This window comes from Mercurialis annua, linkage group LG3 (assembly GCF_937616625.2).
Source record: "Mercurialis annua linkage group LG3, ddMerAnnu1.2, whole genome shotgun sequence".
NCBI classification, from domain to species: Eukaryota; Viridiplantae; Streptophyta; class Magnoliopsida; order Malpighiales; family Euphorbiaceae; genus Mercurialis; species Mercurialis annua.
The window spans coordinates 72715133-72733851 of record NC_065572.1 but is presented as its reverse complement, the minus strand read 5'-3'; the positions used below and the strand labels follow the sequence as shown (position 1 = coordinate 72733851).

The window sequence follows — 18719 nt, the reverse complement described above, 5'->3', positions numbered from 1 at the left end:
ATCTATAGCACCAATCATGCTATTGTTAGGTCCTATCATTTATTATATAAAAACAAGTTAGTTGAATGATCATTGATCCAATTTCAGATATTGTTCTCTTTTTAGGAACATTTTCTTTTTTGTGGTGTTTCATCCATATCTTATAATTTCTCAATCAATAATTTGATGTTTGAGTTATTATTATACTCCAACTACAAAAGTTATTTTTTTTCAAAGATATTTCTTTTGTGTGGTGCTCTATTTTTCTCTGTTCTTGATCCAAAGATAAAATTTAGAGATATAGTTGGCTGTATTCACAATTTTTACAATAATAGCATCATGATATTCATAGGCCCTATCATTTTATATAAAAACAACTAACTTTTTCAATCAGTAGTTTGATGTGAGGCATCAAACAATTTGTTTGAGTTATCATACTCCAATAACAACTATTGTTTTTTCTTTTTGTAGTGTTTCATCCTATGTCCATTTTTTTATTCAAAGATAATATTCATAATCAGAGTTGGTTGTATTCAACGATTTTAAGAATAATAAGCGAGTTAGTTGTTTCTCGCATATATCATAATTCATATTTTTATTTATTTTTAATTAAAAATCAAACAACACGATCTTTTGTTTTTATTTATGTTAATATTTTTATTTAGCCGTTTAATTTTAATAAGAGTCGACTAAGTTAAAGAGCTTAATTTAAAAAATTAATGTTAAATTTAGTTCTTATACTTATATAATATATATAAATAAAAATTATATTATTATGAAATTCAATGATTTGCTCACTTCGATTTATTTTTTTATAAGTTCACATTTTAATTTTTTAGTTTTAAAAATAAATGAAGTAAGAAAAAAAATTAAGAAAAATTAAGATTAAAAAAATTAAATGTAAAAAGATTAAAACAAATGAAATAATTAATTAACCCATTGGAACTCATAAAACTATAATTTATATTTATATTTCTGTTAAAAATAAATTTAAATACTAAATTTAAATTTAATTTTTTTAATTAAATATTTTGATTTAGTTGACTAGTACAAAAAATAAATAAAATGATTAAAATATTAATAGAAATAAACAAAATATTATATATTTTGTAATTTTCAAATAAAATATACGAAGTTTTGAATTATGATAAATATGAAAGGTGAAAATAATTTACTTTAAAAATAAGTATAATCTCTCAATCAATCATTTATAGGTAGGGGGCTGTTGGAGTATTTTGTTCTTTTTGAATACATGCATGTGTCACAAATACTTTACTTTAAAAAGCAAATTATATATTATTTGATTTTTTTAGCTTTAATCTTTTCAAAATTAAAAAAGCAAATGAATTTTTTTAAAAGAAATTACAATAAGTATAAACTATTTTTGATATAATTCTGTTCGATCTTCTGATCGGTTTATAATTGGTGCACGCACCTAATTCAAACATACAATGAAATATAAAATAAGAAGAACAAATTACTCTAAAACCTTTTATATTTGTCATAATTCACATTTTGGTATTTTTTATTTGAAAATCAAATAATTTGGTACTTCAGTTTTGGTTTTGTAAACTATAAGACCCTTTAAATATATGTACTAAATCGTTAACAGAATGAAATGTGAGGTACCAAATCATTTGAAAATGAGGTACCAAATCGTTTACATAATAGAAACTGAGGTACTAAATTGTTTGAAAATAAATTTTAAATTATTACCGGAACTAATAGAAGGGTCTTATAGTTTATAAAATCAAAATTGAGGTACCAAATCTTTTGATTTTTAAACAAGCGGTATCAAACTGTGAATTATGACAAATATGAGGGGTCTAATTGCTCAAATAAAAATTCACATTCACATTGACAATGACAATCATTCACAACCGTCCAAATAATTATTCTCCTGAGAGTATAATCAGTTAATTTTATTTTAATTAAACATGTATCAAACTATCAAGAGATCATGAGTTCGAATCTTGCCTCCGTAACTAACAACTAACAAGTTCAGACTCTAAGAGTCGTACTCTATCTTTAGTAAAAAACAAAGAAAAATCAAATCGAAAAATTTGTCATTCGTGAATGGGCTAAATTAGCTGATTTTGAATGATATGAGATATTTAAAACTTTTTCTAGCGAAATCGGCTAGTTTAATCCATTCACGAAAGACAATTTTTTTGGTTTAATCCACGAATGACTAGAATAGGTTTCAAATATGGGGTTTTAATATAATTAAACAACTTTCTCCATTTTTTTAAATTTATACAGATCTAAATTTCCTATCTTCAATTTACGGTACACGGGTCAAATGTTTACTTTCATACGTGTCTCATATATACCCCTCATATAAAATAAGCCTTCACAATTTCAATTATTTTCTCTCTCCTCGTATGACAGTCATTTTTCATCATTAATTTAACATGCATAAAGACTATCTTTCCATTTTATATTAATTTCATGGAATAAAAATATGTTATTTCTGCATTTCTATTGTGTTTGGTTGTATTTCTGCGCTTTTTTATTCTGCATTACGATTTGTTGATGATAGTTGATTACTGGATTATTATAATGTTACAGTGTTGTTGATATTGTGTTGATATTTTCTTGATTTTAACATTGACAAATAAGATAATATTGTTCGTGAAATAAACTAAAAAAATAAAAAATAAAGCGAGACTAGATAATGATATGTTAGCGTCGGAAAAAAAAGACAAATAACAATGTTGAATTATTGTAATGCTACAATGTTGATCTTATGTTGATATTGTATTGATATTATGTTGAAATTTGGTTGATATTAGCATTAACGAAAAAGACAACATTGTAAATGAAATAAAATAAAAAATTTAAAACAATGTTGAAAAAATAAAAATAAGTATAAAAAATGTAATTAATGATGTTGAATTATTATAATACTACAGTTTTGATTTTATGTTGATATCATGTTGATGTTATGTTGATTTTGTGTTGATATTTGGTTGCTTTTAACATTGGCAAAAAAAAAATATTGTATATGAAATAAACGAAAATAATCAAAATTAAATTGAAACAGAAAAAATGATACCTTAATTTTTAGTTGATTGCTGAATTATTGTAATGTTATGTTGATCGAGTATTGATCTTATATTGGTTTTTAGTTGATATTTAGTTGAATTTAGTAATGTAAATAAGTAATAGGCAAAAGGTATAAAAAAACCATCGATATTTTATTATTATTATTATTATTATTATTATTATTACTATTATTATATTTTTAGAAATGATAATATTATTTTATATTTATAATATTTCACTATATACATAGATATTTTAAAGAATGTATAGAAATTAATGATTTATATATGTTATTATTGGTTGAAAAATATTTTTATATTTCAAATACTATATATATATATATATATATATATATATATATATATATATATATATATATATATATAATTTACATGGTATTTTCTAAAATTATAATGAATATATATACCTTTATTAAGGTAATAATATAATTGTTTAATAAATAAATATAAGATTTAATGTGTTATAGGGTTATATTTATGTTTTAAAAAGTATGATAGTTTTTTTGTACCTCGTACATATTAAATTTAACGGAGTTAAGATTTTATTAACGGCAGTGGGTTATTTGTACCAAAAAATTGAGTTCAGGTGATTATATGTACTTTTTTTAGTATAATGAGTTATTTGTACTAACTGAAAAAATTCGATGGTTTTTTTGTACCTTCTGCCTAAGTAATAATGTATATGAAATAAATTAAAAAAAATGCAATTAAATTGAAATGCAGATTAATTATGAGAAATAAATAAAGATCAAAGAATGTAAAAAAATGAAAATTATGCTATTAATCTTTGGTTGATATTATATTGATGTCAACTTAAAATATCAATTTTATTAAAAAATAAGTTGGATTGTATAAAAGTAAATGGATCATAGATTTCCGTATTTTGTATAAAAAGCCCTTCAAATATTCCAAAATGGGATAAAATAACCGATTCTAAAAGTTTTAGTTATAACCGATAAACGTGCAAACTTTTGATATTTTATTGGAATTAACCCTTTTTATTCCTTTTCGAACACAGAAAAATGTCAAAACAAAAATTTACGTTGTTGCAAATCAAATTCTTACAAGAGTTATAATTTATAAAAATACAAGATTTAGATACAAGGTAAATTAAATATACACATTCACAAATATCCAAGAGTTGTTGGTAGTTAACTAAGATAGAGGAATAGGTTGAATAATCAAAGAAATAACATGATTTCGAGTCTCTAGATTCTGAGCACCAAATCCATCGCCAAATTGATACATACACAGAGAAGTCCTAGCCAGATTCTTTGCCATTTTTATAAAAGTCTGCGACAAGATAGTATTTCCAATTGCATATTCATTCATTTTTTTCCATTCTTCACTAATCAAAGCCCTCACATGATCTCGCGCTTCTGCTTCCGAACCTCCATTTTCGTGCGCGTAACATTCCATTGCTTTCGCATTATCACCTCTCGTAAATTCATGCTGACCATGCATCAGATTACGCATCATTTGATTATATTTTTAAAATGAAAAAAAAAACTATAGTTAGAAACAATTTTAACTAATTACCGACGATGTTGCTAAATCATCTGCAAGTCTTGTAATCAAGGAGGAAGATCGAACAATTTCTGGATATCCCTTTAAGCATTGTGATGCTTCATCTGTAATTTGATTTGTTGCAGTAAAATATGCATGGACTAAGAGCAGAGGTGCAGAGATAGAAATCCAGCCATTTTGTAAATATTCTTGCATACTTGGTTTATATCCATTCTGGTACCACTCAGCTTCTACTAAATAAGATTTGCATAAATCTGCCCACTGGAAACAATACTTATCACTTAATAAGAATCCCAAAATAATCATTAATAAAAAGGTTAATGTCAAAAAAAATCAAGAACTTTACACGTTTTCTCATTTTAATCACGCAGTTTAAATTTTCTCATTTTCATGCGCGAACTACCACTTTTTCTCAAATTCATACACGGTGTTGAGGTGATGCTCATTTATTGGAGTAAAATAACCTCCATCTCAGCGAATTACACCAATAGAGCCGCGACATCTCAGCACCGTGCATTAATTTGAGAAAAAGTGATAGTTCATGCATGAAAATGAGAAAATTTAAACTACGTAATTAAAATGAGAAAACGTGTAAAGTTGATGAATTTTCATGACATTAACCTTTAATAGAAAAAGAATATTGAGAACGGGCGTACTCCTTTTTTAAGAAAAGGAATGACGTCAAATCCTTGATCCTTAAGAAGATCGAAAGCCATTTCATTGATGGAGTTATAGAGAGCAAGAAAACATATTTTCATGTAATGAGGAAGCTGCTCCATGGCATTGATATCCCATCTGCACTATGTTCACAATCATTAGTTAAGATATGGATATTAAATATCACGAACCTGTTATTACAAAAAAGGTATTAAACATTATTTTATTATGAAAAAAGTTACTGAGTTATACTCTCTATTACAAAAAAATTTATGTTGTTACAAAATAGATAATAAATTTCTCGTGAATTACAAAAAGTTTATGAAATTATACCTTACGACTACATCAGTAAAAAGGCGGAGTTCATCCAAGGTGCCATAAACATCATAAATATCATCAATAACCGTGACAAGTGCACCAACTCTAGTTAGCATTCTCCTGAAATATCCAAATTCAGGCTCAAAAACTCCCCCTACTGTCCATAAGAACCCCTCCATTGGCCTTGCCCTTACAAACTCGAGCTTTTCACCAAGCCCCATCTTCTTCCACCAGCTACATTAACGAAATTAATGATTAAATTAACAAGGAAATGAAATTAATAAATATAATATATACTGACCTGGTAGCATGTTGAAGATCTTGTTGGTGAATAGCTTGAACCATATTAAAATCCAATTTTGCAAATTGAAGAATTATGGGATCATAAGGTACATTATTTTCATAAACATGGATGAACCACATGGCTTCACTCCTCTGCATCCTCCAATGCAGAGGAAGCTCCAGAGCATGGCTTGCCAACGTGAACAAATATGCACTGTCATTGCAGCCATTAATCTTAATCTCATTTACATATATTTCGAGATTTTTCCGAGCGAAATCTTTCGCTTCATCTAAGATATTGTCGCTTCGTACCGAAAGGAACGAAGCTTCATAAAGGCAAACCAGTCCCTTTATATCATCACAGAGGCATGCCTTGAACTTCCCCTGCTCATCCTTGAAACTATCAAACACTTCTGCAAATTAATCAGTATTAATAATGCTATAATTAGGTTTAGAAACAAAATTACAAGATTTAGTTAATTACCTTGATTTATATTATACCCCTGCTGTCTAAGGAGCCTAAATTCCAGTGCCGTGGCATACAAGTCTTTTGTTCTGCAATTCTTAGGGTTTATATAAATGCTATTCAGTGCTCTTTCAATTTCATCCTCAAAATGGTAAGCTACTCCGAGCCTTTGCAACGTATCGATCATTTCGAGTTCATGCAAATCATTGTCTGCTCTCTCCAGCTTCGTCTTAACTTCAGATTTCAGCTCCTCGATTCGTGTGGTGTACGGTTCTCCCTGCAAATTTTAAAGAAATTTAATGACTATACTGATAACGTAGTGATAACACATCGTAACTACGTTATAAACTACTGGTGCATGCAATTGCAATCCAATTTGAGCAGGAATTTTGGTTAATTACCACATATTCACTGGTTAGTGACTCGATAAATTGATAATCCCATTTGGAAGGTCGATAGCTGGCTGATCTCCTGAATATAACTTCATCAGAACACAATTTTGCGGCGGCTTTAATGGTATCGGTACATGGTTGAACACGGAATGGAAGAACACGGTTACGAGTAACTCGGAGTCTGAGTTGCAGATTGTTGGAGAGAAATGAACTCAACTGACTCACCAGAGACATTGAAGTTCCTATTCTGATTAGAGTTGGTTTTTCAAATTTTTGCCTCCTGTTGTTGCAATGCTCATAAATAAATAAATAAGGATTTTTCTTTTATTTCAATATTTTCAGTCTTTGTATAAACATGTATAACAACATTATATTATTACTTTATACATTAATAATACTATTTAAAAATATTAGTACTTGGTCGAATCGCTCATGACTGGTTGATCCGTATTCATTTGGAAGGATGATAAGTTAGTACTTGTTTATGAAAAGATATAATTGCATGCAGGGAGAAAGCCAAAATTGATTTTAAAAGAGGGCCAAATTATATGAAAATTCAAGTTTAATAACTATATCTAAAATAAAATTAAGGGAAGGAAAAAATTAAAAAGGGATGGAGGCAAAGCCTAATTTTTTTTTGTACGATGAAAAAGTTTAAAAGCTTTTTTAAGCCAATTTTTTTATTGGCCTAGTTAAGTGCCCGTGCCTGAGATTAAGTTGGTCAACATACAATTAAACTATAACGTTTGAAATGAATATTATAAAATAAAAAAGTTGTGTAAATATTAACTACTCTCTCCGTTCCAAAATACTAGTTTACTTTTCTCTTTTCACATAATTTAAAAAATACAGTTTTATCTCCATTTTTTTTATCATATTTTTATTAAATGTTATGACTAATTTACTTTTTAAACTAATGAAATTGAATATTAAACTTTAAATAAGGATAATATAAAAAAATTAACACTTTATATTGTGATTTACTAGAAAGATAGACAATTATTTTAAAAAAAAGTAGTCTATTATTTTAAAAAGAAGAGAGTATAACTTTTAGTCTAATAATAAGAGCTTGATCCAATAATTTGAACCAAAGTTAGGTCAAGCCTTAGATTTCCAGGGAGCAATTATTGAAGGAAAAATTATTGGATTGGCATCAATTATTTTATGGCAGAGTGAAGTAGGATTAAATCACCATATAAATGAAAAAAAATACCCCAAATCACTTTAGCTACTTAAATAAAAATAACATATTTTTCTATTGTTTATGTATACTTTTGAAAATCTAAAGTAATATATATATATATTCAAATCAAACAAAATAAAATACATGTAAATTTCACCTATATAGTAGTGGATTTATTTGCATCCACGTGAATATTTACAAAAAGTTAGGTAAATAAGAATTATTTTAGGACTTTGTGATTGAACCCTTTGTGTGTACTAGGTCCTATCTTATCATGTTAATTTGGATTTATCTTTAAAATATTACTTTATATATATTGAAATCATGCAACATATATTGATCCAGAATTGTACGTCAAAATGCATGTTTCTACATTCTACTTCTCCATGATTACTTCAATTATCATGCCCCAGTGGCTCAACTTCAACCACAATTAGTTTTCAAAATTTAAAATCACTCGATCCATATTTTTGTTGAAATATTTATAGATCTCTATCTATTAGATACGATTCAGCCCTTATTAAAATAAAGTTGTTTACAAACACGTTACTTAAATTTAAGGCCTAATTACTTAAAAACCACCCACCTTGTAACTTTTTTTCATTTATACCATAACCTAGGAAAATTTTCAATTGTACCCTATTTTTGATTTTTATGTTTCATCTCTACCCTAATGAGTTGAATTGACCTATTTTCTTTTGAAAAAAAAAATAAATTAGTCCTTCATTTTTAATCTATATTCTAATAAAACGTTAATGTTAATCATTTATGTATTCTGTTTTTAATATTTTTATCTTTAAATTGATTAAATTATCAAAAAATTTACTTTTGGGGTACAAACGAAACATAAAAATCGAAAATAGGATACAATTAAAAAATTTCCTAGTTCATGGTATAAATGAAAAAAAAGTTACAAGGTGAGTGGTTTTTAAATAATTAGGCCTAAAATTAATGTGATATTTTCACTTTCTATCGATTTAAAATTTGACATGTCATCGTTGTTTCCGGCTGTTTAAGGCCTATATAGCAAAACGGAACATAAATCACATGCCAAGTCAGCGATTTGTTGTCACCATAATTTTAGATTTTTACATATTAAACCTTGATTATTCGTGTTTATAATGATTCAATCATATCGTTTAAAATCTGGTAATTAGTAGCCCAATCTCATTTATCACATAGGCTTTCGACAACCGAATGTATGTAAGCTGACACGTTTCATATAATTACTTACATCACTTCAAATGTTAAAGGTAAGAATGTGCATTCGGTTAGTTCGGTCGGTTTATTGAATAGAACCGAACATTGAAATTTGGGGAAATTCAAAATATAATCGAACCGAATTTTAGGTTCAAATTATATAAAACGTGTTTTCATAATCGAAGTGAATTTTAGGTTCAAATTTGTTTTAGCCAGATTAAAAACCGACTTTTTTATATATATATTTTTTATTTTAGAAATTAAAAAAATTATGGACTAATAATATTTTATTTGTACTTATTAGTATATTTTATCTATTAAAAAAAATTTATTAACCTATATCTTAGGTATAATTAAAGAATAAAAACAAAAAAAAGTAAAAATAAATATATTTATAAATATATGTTTTTAAATTTGTTTTTTTCGGTTAAATCGGTTTTCAAAAAGCTAAAATCAAATCGAAAACCAAATTTAAATTTTTTGTGTTGATAGAAATCAAATTAAACCATATCAAACAAAACAACCGAACCAATATTATAATTATGGTTCGATTCGGTCGGTTCGGTTTATGCACACCCCTAATTAAAGGTAGAGATTCTATATACAAATAACTCTTAAAATTATCACTAGAGCTATCACTTCGCAAATCTATATTCCAAGTGAAGAATCTTAATTTCCTCATCATGGAACTGGAAATAACCTCAATGTCAGTTTATACAGCCCTGTTCATTGTTTTGATCCTACTGTTCATACGGAAGAAATTAATGAGTAACCTCTCATCGTCAACTACCCATCTTCCGCCAGGACCTTGGAGCGTACCTGTCATCGGTAACATGCACCAGTTGGCTTTCCGTCAACCCCACCACCGCCTCACAGAGCTGGCCAAGTCTTACGGACCTGTTCTGCGTCTTCAGCTCGGCCAGGTTCCGGCAGTTATCATTTCTTCGGCAGATGCAGCTAAGCAAGTCTTGAAACTACGCGAGAATCAGTTTCTTGAAAGGCCTTCTCTTCTTGCTGCTGAAATTATGCTCTATAATCGTTCGGATATTATATTTGCACCCTATGGAGATCACTGGAGACAAATGAAAAAAATTGCAATTCTTGAACTTCTTACTCCGAAACGTGTACAATCATTCAAGTCAATTAGGGAAGAAGAAGTCTCAAATTTCATCAAGTTTTTGTATTCCAAAGCTGGAGAGCCAGTGAATCTCAGTAGGAAGATTCTGTCGGTTATAAATTGTATTATTTCTGTAACATCTACAGGAAAAGTATCCGAAAAACAGGACGAAATCATTCGAGTTATTACGGATGCAATTGCTGCAGCCGGAGGTTTCAGTGTCGCTGATGCGTTTCCGTCGTTTAAATTGCTTCACTTGATTACTGGTATGAGTTCTAAACTCAGCAGGATTCATCGACAAGCAGATGAGATTCTTGAAGAAATCATTAATGAACACAAAGCCAACAAGACAGAGTCTGAACCTCATAATATCCTAGATGTTCTTTTGCATATTCAGAACAGTGGAGATCTTGAATTCCCCTTAAGTAATGACACCATCAAAGCTATGATTCTGGAGATGTTCGGGGCGGCAAGCGACACATCCTCCGCGACTCTCGAATGGACGATGTCGGAAATGATGAAGAACCCTTACGTAATGGAGAAGGCACAAGAGGAAGTGAGGGAAGTGTTCAGCGGTAAAGGATATGTCGATGAATCAGAATTTCATAAATTGAAATATCTGAAGATGGTCATTAAGGAATCACTCAGAATGCATCCACCAATGGCATTGATTCCTAGAGAATGCAATGAGAAATCTACTGTTAATGGATATGAAATATATCCGAAAACTAGAGTTCTCGTCAATGTATGGGCGATCGGAAGAGATCCAAATTCATGGGCCGATCCTGAACAGTTTCGTCCCGAAAGATTTCTCGAGGGCTCAACTGATTTTAAGGGAAATGACTTTGAATTACTTCCATTTGGAGCTGGAAAGAGGATGTGCCCTGGATTAACAATGGCCATGGCTAATATAGAGCTTATACTGGCTCAACTACTTTACCATTTTAATTGGAAACTTCCTGGGGGAGCTAATCCAGAAAATTTTGACATGGCTGAGGCTTTTGCCCTTGCAATTACAAGAAAAGTAGATCTTCACTTGATTCCCATTCCATATCAACTGTAATATAATAGGGAAAAGGGTCATTTATGACCCTAATGTTTACCTCAAGGATCAAGCAAGCCCTCAACGTTTAGAAAGGTTCACATATGCCCCCAACGTCTTAAAAAGTGAACAATCAGGCCCTCATTTTGACTTATAAATGAAACGTTAGGGGCCTGATTGTCAAAATTGGAGGGTCTGATTGTTCATTTTTCAAGACATTGGGGGCATATTTGAACCTTTCCGGACGTTGAGTGCTTGCTTGATCCTGAAGGCAGACCTTAAGGGCATAAATGATCCTTTTCCCAATATAATACCAATGAGCTATAACTCAAATGGTATAAGCGTTGAGCACCAATTACACATTTGGTTGTGGATTCAAATCCTCCCACGATCGTTCCCCAATTATATAAAAAAAAACTGTTATGTAATAGAATGGCCTACCCCTTTCCTTTTCATTGCATTCTTCATGCAGCAGTTTCAATAATAGTGATACAAAAATATAAGCAAAAGATACTATTTAATTAATAAAGCATGCAATTATCAACACAAAAGGAGCTACTTAGAGTATACAGAATGCAATTATCTAACTTATTAGAGTGCAAATGATACTCTAGTTGTAATTTAGCATGACTGAATTGCTCAAGGACAAACAAGTCATGAAAAAAGCTTGTGAAGTGGCGGATAAAGAAATCAAAAGAAACTCTCAATTAAGGAGTCTGATAATTCTGAACTTGATTATCAAAATTGTGAAGTTACTGTTGAATATTAAGTGTGATGGATATCCCACATTGGAAAGATATGAGTAGAATGTGGAATGGACTACCTAACCCATTACCTTAGGGTTTTGGGTTTAATGTGGTGTCCGGCCCACGGTTATATGGTTCACATTCTGGGCCTCATGAATATATTCTCCCATACATTGCGCTCAATTTGGACCAACAATTACGAATTATACAAATCCAAAATATGCTCAACTATTGGCGAATATATAGGCAATAGGAGCCGTTGTTCAATCCAAGCATGTTTTTGGGCTCAAATATAGACTTCAAAGGACATGATTTTGAGCTAATACCATTTGGATCAGGTAGACGACTTTGTGCTGGACTGCCGTTGGCTGCAAGGCAGCTTCAGTCGATATCAGCCTCTTTCGTACATCACTTTGATTGGTCTCTTCCAATGGTGAGGATTTGGCCAGCTTAGATATGACTGAAAAATTTGGTATAACATTGCCGAAGCAACAACCTCTGCTTTTTGTTCCCACAAGACGAAAAACATAATGAATTTTAAACTTCTTATAGTTCTTTTTTTTATATGGTCAAAACAATGCTTGTAATGGCTCATGAAATTCTTAGTAGAATACTGCTCAGCGCTTATAACAATTGAGTTACAGCTCATGTGTATCATAAAGCATTCTGTTGTTTAAGTTTTAAATGAACTGAATGTTAAAATTTAAGAGTAAGTAAATAGCAACTGGTTTATCGCAATCAATTCTGTGAACCCACCTTTCTTTGTTTCTTTTGCTTCCCATCCACAAATCTGGCTTTTTATCATTATTAAAAAGTTCAATCAAAAAATATTAAAATTGTCTTTTACTATCTTTAATGTCATAGTTCTATAAATAAAGATATAAAATGGTTTCTTTCTCCACTCCTCATCTTCTTGTCTGCAATTGCATTTATAGTATATAATATGGATAACACAGCTTTAACAACTCTGTTCAACATCTTTTCTCTTCCATTTCTTCTTCTTCTTCTTCTAACTCTCATCTTCATCATCCTAATCAACCACAAAATTCTTACCCATTCGTCTTCAAAACGCTTTACTCCTCTTCCTCCGGGTCCTAAGCCATGGCCTATTATAGGCAACATTCTTCATCTCGGAAAAAAACCTCATGCCTCTCTTGCTCACTTCGCCAAACTTCACGGCCCTCTTATTTCACTAAGACTCGGCTCTCGTCTCCTTGTGGTTGCCTCTTCTCCTACTTCCGCAGCTGAAATTCTCAAAACTCACGATCGTTTATTCTCTGCTAGAACTATACCGGCTGCATTTCCTTACGGAGATGGCTATCTTGACCGTGTAGCCATCGTTTGGAACCCGTCCTGCAGTGATCATTGGAAGCTGTTACGAGCTATGTGCAGGACTGAACTTTTCTCGGCGAAAGCAGTGGAATCGCAAGCCAGTTTGAGGGAAAAGAAAGTGAGTGAAATGATGGATTTTCTGAGTAAAAAACAAGGAGAGGTAGTGAATATTGGAGAAATTGTGTTCACTACAGCTTTCAACACAATTTCTAATCTTTTATTTTCAAAGGATTTGCTTAGTTATGAAGATCATCAAGGCATAGCTAGTGGTTTGAAAAATCTTATCACTACAACGATGGAGTTGTCTACAGCTCCAAATATTGCTGATTTTTATCCTATTTTCACAAGATTGGATCCTCAGGGCATAAAAACGAAGATGGCGAATCGCCTGGAGAAAATGTTTTGCGTTTGGGAAAATGACATCAAGAAAAGAAGACAAACTAATAAAGATTCGCCACAGAAAGATTTTTTAGATATTTTTCTTTCTAAAGGATTTGATGATCATCAAATCAATTGGTTGGTTCTTGTAAGTACATTTTCGGCATTTTATTTTCATTTCTCAAATTCTTAAACTCTATGTATAAGCTGTTCTTATGTCGTTTAGTTGAATTCTATTTCAATATTTCTGTTTCCGTGCTACATAGATATCAACTTATCAATAATCTTTTGGTGTAGGAACTGTTTGCTGCAGGGGTGGACACTACTACCACAGTAGTAGAATGGGCGATGACTGAGCTACTGAAAGAAAGAGCAATCTTACAAAATGTTGCAGAAGAGGTTGATACAGAAATCCAGCGCAGCAACATAAAAGAATCTGATATTTCTAAGCTCGAGTATGTGAATGCGTGTGTAAAAGAAACATTAAGATTACACCCTCCAGCTCCATTTCTGATTCCACGTCGAGCAGCAGAGACTTGTGAAGTTATGGGCTATATAATTCCAAAGGATTCTCAAGTACTTGTGAATGTTTGGGCAATAGGACGCGATCCATCAGTATGGAAAGATCCGCTTAGGTTTAAACCGGAAAGATTTGTGCTGCCAAATGTGGAGTTTAAAGGTCATGATTTTCAGTTGTTACCGTTTGGTTCAGGACGAAGGGTGTGTCCAGGACTAGCAGTGGCTTCGAGACAGCTTGTGTTGATCTTAGCCTCTTTGATTCATGGCTTTGATTGGTCTGTTCATTCATCGCTGGATATGAATGATAGATTTGGAATCACACTGACCAAGGATTCGCCTCTTCTTGTCGTTCCTAAACTCAAAAGAAAAAGTTAAATCGAGCGGATTGCGGAAAATGACTTCAAATTCAAGTTTTTAGATGAAGGATGATGCATGGCTTTTCTGTAGTAATTTTACTTGCCGTTATCAGTTACGTGTGTAATTCTTGTTGAGCACTAATCAATTTACATTTTGAGTAACGTGTGTAATTCTTGTTGAGCACTAATCAATTTACATTTTGAGGTAATAATTCACATGTATATACATCACTTTGATTACCTACCGAAGAAAATCTATTACTACTACATATAAAAAGACAAGCAACTGGCTTTTATGGACCACAGGCACAGCAAACACTTGTTTGATTCACAATATCAGTTCATACAGCTACAACTAGATATCTGTCAGTCTTAAAAAAAAAAACAAAGACAGGTCGGTTTCATTGAATTGATTGCGATAAGACTCGATCCCAGTTGCTATCTACTTGATTTAAATGACATATACCTAAAAGTTTAGGTTAATTTGTATAAAATCAATCGCTTTTACACGAAATTTCAATTATGTTACGACCTTTAAAAATTGTCAATCTCATTCACCATCTCTTTTTTTTGTTTTTTTGCAACTATCTCGACTGACGTGGCTACCGAAAGACAACTCATTCACCACATATGAAACACACTGTTTCATTTAAAAAAGAGTATTTGCAGAAAATATCACAACATATTGCTAAATGTGATATCTTAATCACTGTGATGTTATTGAGCTAAGCCGGATTAAGAGAAGAAAAGAGTGGTACTAAACCACCTGAAATGCCATTTTAACCTAAAAATCAATCCCGATAAGGACATCTTAAATTTGAGGAGAATAAACATACTTGAATCGGTTTAATGACACTGTAATGATCCCTATTTCACAGAGTATTGGACTGCACAGAAGTTCATACATTCAGTTGATTTAAAACTTTAACAATAGAATGCAGTATCAGATATTACAATGAACACTTACAGAGAACTTGATGGACTGTGTAACAGGCATTTCTCTGACCAGATAAGATAAAACAATAGAAATGTTAAAGTTCACTATAATCTTCGTCTTGAGGGAACGAGAAACAAAGGTTGTCGCTTCTGCAATGTTAGACCAAACTTTTCAGTCATATCTAAGCTGACAAAATCCCCACCGTTTGGAAGAGACCAATCAAAGTGATGTATCAAAGTGGCCAAAATCAAGTGAAGCTGCCTTGTAGCCATTGGTAGTCCAACACAAATTCTTCTTCCCGATCCAAATGGGATTAGCTCAAAATCATGTCCTTTGAAGTCAACACTTGAGCTCAGAAACCTGCTTGGATTGAACAGCAACGGCTCTTCCCAAACTGAGGGATCCCTCCCGATAGCCCATATATTCACCAAAATTTGAGCATCTTTTAGAACTGTATAATTCATAACTTCACATGTTTCCAAAGCACGGTGAAGGAGGAATGCAACAGGAGGATGCAATCTTAGAGATTCCTTTACACATGCATTTAGATACTCGAGTTTAGAAATATCAGATTCCTTCATCGAGTTAAGTTTAATTTCTATATCCACTTCTTCACAAGCTTTTTCCATGACTTGTTTGTTCTTAAGCAGTTCAGTCATTGCCCATTCTATTGCTGTGCTTGTAGTTTCTGAGCCTGCTAGCAACAATTCCTGCAAACAAACATCTTATTCATCAAAAAATATTCAATTATAAGAATATATATGTCCAAAAAAAGGGTGAAAGGAAAAGATGCATACAAAAGCCAACCAATTGATCTGATCATCATCAAAATCATTGGCAAGAAAAACACCCAAGAAATCAATTATAGGAGAGCCATGGACATGGGTTTCTCTTCTTTCCTTGACGTGACTTTCCCAAGCTGCAAAGATTTCTTTCATGCACTGAGACATCTCCTTTTGCATACCTTGAGGATCTAACCTAGACAATATTGGATAGAAATCAGCTATATTTGGAGCAACGGTCAGCTCCATCAATCTCGATGTCACCTTTTTCAGTCCGCTATTCTTATCTTCCTCTTCAAAACTAAGCAAGTCCCTCGAGAATAAAAGATTGTAAATCGTGTTAAAAGCACAAGTAAACACAACCTCACCAAGATTGACTACCTGTCCTTGCTTTGTACTCAAAAACTCCACCATCTCTGTCATTTTCTTCTCCCTCATTGCAGCCTGTGATTCGATTGCCTTGTTGGAGAAAAGCTCGGTCCTGCACAAGGCCCGCAATGACTTCCATCTGTCATTGCAAGTGGAAGCCCAAACAATGGCTACACGATCAACATCACAGATCTTATACGGGAGTGCTTTCTGTATACTTCTAGCAGAAAGCAAGCGGTCATGAGTTTTGAGAATTTCACTTGCAGCCATAGGAGAAGAGGCGACAACGACGACTCGAGTGCCGAGTCTTAGTGAAATGAGAGGGCCATAAAGTTTGGCAAAATGGGTAAGGGAGATATGAAGGTTTTTCCCAATTTGATGAATGTTTCCTATGATTGGCCATGGCCTCGGACCTGGAGGAAGAGGTCGGCTTTTCGAAGAAACGGAGGTAAAATATTTGTGGATGATGAAGACAAGAGGTAGTAGAAGAAGAAGTACATAAGGGGGGGATAACAAGGTTGATGCCAAAGGTGTTTGATCCATCTTCTGCATAACTAAAACTCCAACTCTGTTATTACAATCGTTAAACGAGTCACTGTTGACCTATTTGTGTGATGACTAATTCAGCCAGTCATTCATTTGTCGTACTAAATTACAGCTAGTCAAGTTGTGGTTGAGGACTTTCATCGAACATGAACAGAGCATTTCTAACATTTTGTTACAAATGTAAATTAAGCTACACAGTGAATGGAACAAAAGATTCAACTCACCATGTCATAAATACAGAGTTGTCGCCATCAAGATATAGAGCTGCTTCCGCTACATCATCAAATTCCAGAAACTTCACAGTCTTCACTCCCATCAAATTCCAACATCAGCAATGTTAAGGTTCTTGCTAAATGCTTAGTTGCCCAACAATCAACGGCAGTTTCATATTTTTTTTTTTTATTTTTGATAATCGGGGAAAGGGAGCGTTTATGCAGGAATTGAACACACGGTGGCTGCACAAGGCTTATAATCACTAAAAACACTGGATTATGTCAAAATAACTGAATTTTCCTATAAAAAAAAAATCCCGACATTTAAGCCCCTTTTCACTTGCATCCTGACGTTGCAATTTTGTCTATATCATCCAAATTCGCACATTTCGTTTCCAATTACACCCTAAAAAATTAAATTGATCTCTTTTCAATAAAAAAAATGTCAATTTGATCCTTTATTTTTAATTTATTTTCTGAAAAATATTTAATATTATAAAATAAACAAAAAACCTTCTTTCCCAGTAAATTAATATATTTAAAATTTTAATTAATATAAATTATTTAATAAAATATATAATTACTTTTTAAAAAAAATCGACAACCCGCTCGTCTTCCTCGTGATGAAATTTGTCACGAGGAAGACGAACCTAGTTCGAACCAAATCTTGTTCGAACCATGGTCTTCCTCATTAAGGATGACCTGTTCGTCTTCCTTTGTGAGGAAGACGAACCAGATCTAGTTCGTTTGAACCAGATCTAATTTGTTTAAATCAGATCTGGTTCGTTTTTCTCGTGACGAACCCGAAGCGGTCACGAGGAAAACGAATGAATTTTTAAAAAATAATTTCTATTATAAAAAATATTTGAATATAATAAAATTAATTAAATATTTGTATATATTTATTCATTAATTAGAAACTATTAATTCAATATAGGTTGAAGTCGTAAAAAAGCATCGAGGTAGAATTTTTTTTTAATATCTAATATTTAAATAAAAAATTATTATTAATTTTCTAATTTACATAGAAGAGGGTGTTCTTTTTTATAACATTAAGTTCTTTTTAAAAATTATACTAACAGTAAAGGATCAAATTGTCACTTTTTTCAAGTGAAAAAGGGTCAATTTAGTATTTAGGGTGTAATTGGAAACGAAAGATGCAAACTTGGGTGATATAGACAAAATTACAACGTCGGGGTGCAAGTGAAAATGGGCTAAAAGGTTAGTGTTTTTTTGGTGATTAAGCCTTTAAAAACTGTAAAAAAAAATTAGAATTTTTGATTGTTTTCCGTTTCATTCTGTTTTGTCACT

General features: G+C 31.7%; 4 protein-coding genes across 6 annotated transcripts; 2 read left to right on the top strand and 2 right to left on the bottom strand.

The window, feature by feature from the left end:
* Nucleotides 1–4070: 4070 nt before the first annotated feature.
* LOC126675162 (terpene synthase 10-like) lies at nucleotides 4071–7013 on the bottom strand. The gene is made up of 7 exons (XM_050369765.2): nucleotides 6699–7013; nucleotides 6316–6574; nucleotides 5851–6244; nucleotides 5565–5783; nucleotides 5231–5369; nucleotides 4587–4835; nucleotides 4071–4499 (listed from the first exon to the last, which is right to left on the bottom strand). Exons 1-7 carry the CDS (start codon nucleotides 6921–6923, stop codon nucleotides 4203–4205), a joined length of 1782 nt encoding a protein of 593 aa, XP_050225722.1. The 5' UTR covers nucleotides 6924–7013; the 3' UTR covers nucleotides 4071–4202.
* Nucleotides 7014–9691: 2678 nt separating this feature from the next.
* On the top strand, nucleotides 9692–11686 carry LOC126671511 (cytochrome P450 726A27-like). Its single transcript, XM_050365283.2, has one exon. It carries the CDS (start codon nucleotides 9756–9758, stop codon nucleotides 11250–11252), a length of 1497 nt encoding a protein of 498 aa, XP_050221240.1. The 5' UTR covers nucleotides 9692–9755; the 3' UTR covers nucleotides 11253–11686.
* A 1146-nt stretch (nucleotides 11687–12832) lies between these two features.
* On the top strand, nucleotides 12833–14724 carry LOC126671510 (probable (S)-N-methylcoclaurine 3'-hydroxylase isozyme 2). Its single transcript, XM_050365282.2, has 2 exons — nucleotides 12833–13835; nucleotides 13985–14724. Exons 1-2 carry the CDS (start codon nucleotides 12921–12923, stop codon nucleotides 14579–14581), a joined length of 1512 nt encoding a protein of 503 aa, XP_050221239.1. The 5' UTR covers nucleotides 12833–12920; the 3' UTR covers nucleotides 14582–14724.
* LOC126671509 ((S)-N-methylcoclaurine 3'-hydroxylase isozyme 1-like) lies at nucleotides 13760–17414 on the bottom strand. 3 transcript variants are annotated; one of them, XR_007639032.2, is made up of 3 exons: nucleotides 16297–17414; nucleotides 15530–16209; nucleotides 13760–14558 (listed from the first exon to the last, which is right to left on the bottom strand). XR_007639032.2 is itself a non-coding variant. In XM_050365280.2 (2 exons), exons 1-2 carry the CDS (start codon nucleotides 17200–17202, stop codon nucleotides 15604–15606), a joined length of 1512 nt encoding a protein of 503 aa, XP_050221237.1. In that variant the 5' UTR covers nucleotides 17203–17414; the 3' UTR covers nucleotides 15445–15603. The 3 variants fall into 3 exon arrangements, 1 of the variants encoding a protein (XP_050221237.1); XR_007639031.2 differs by lacking the exon at nucleotides 13760–14558 and adding an exon at nucleotides 15404–15449; XM_050365280.2 differs by lacking the exon at nucleotides 13760–14558 and having other exon boundaries at nucleotides 15445–16209.
* Nucleotides 17415–18719: the final 1305 nt, after the last annotated feature.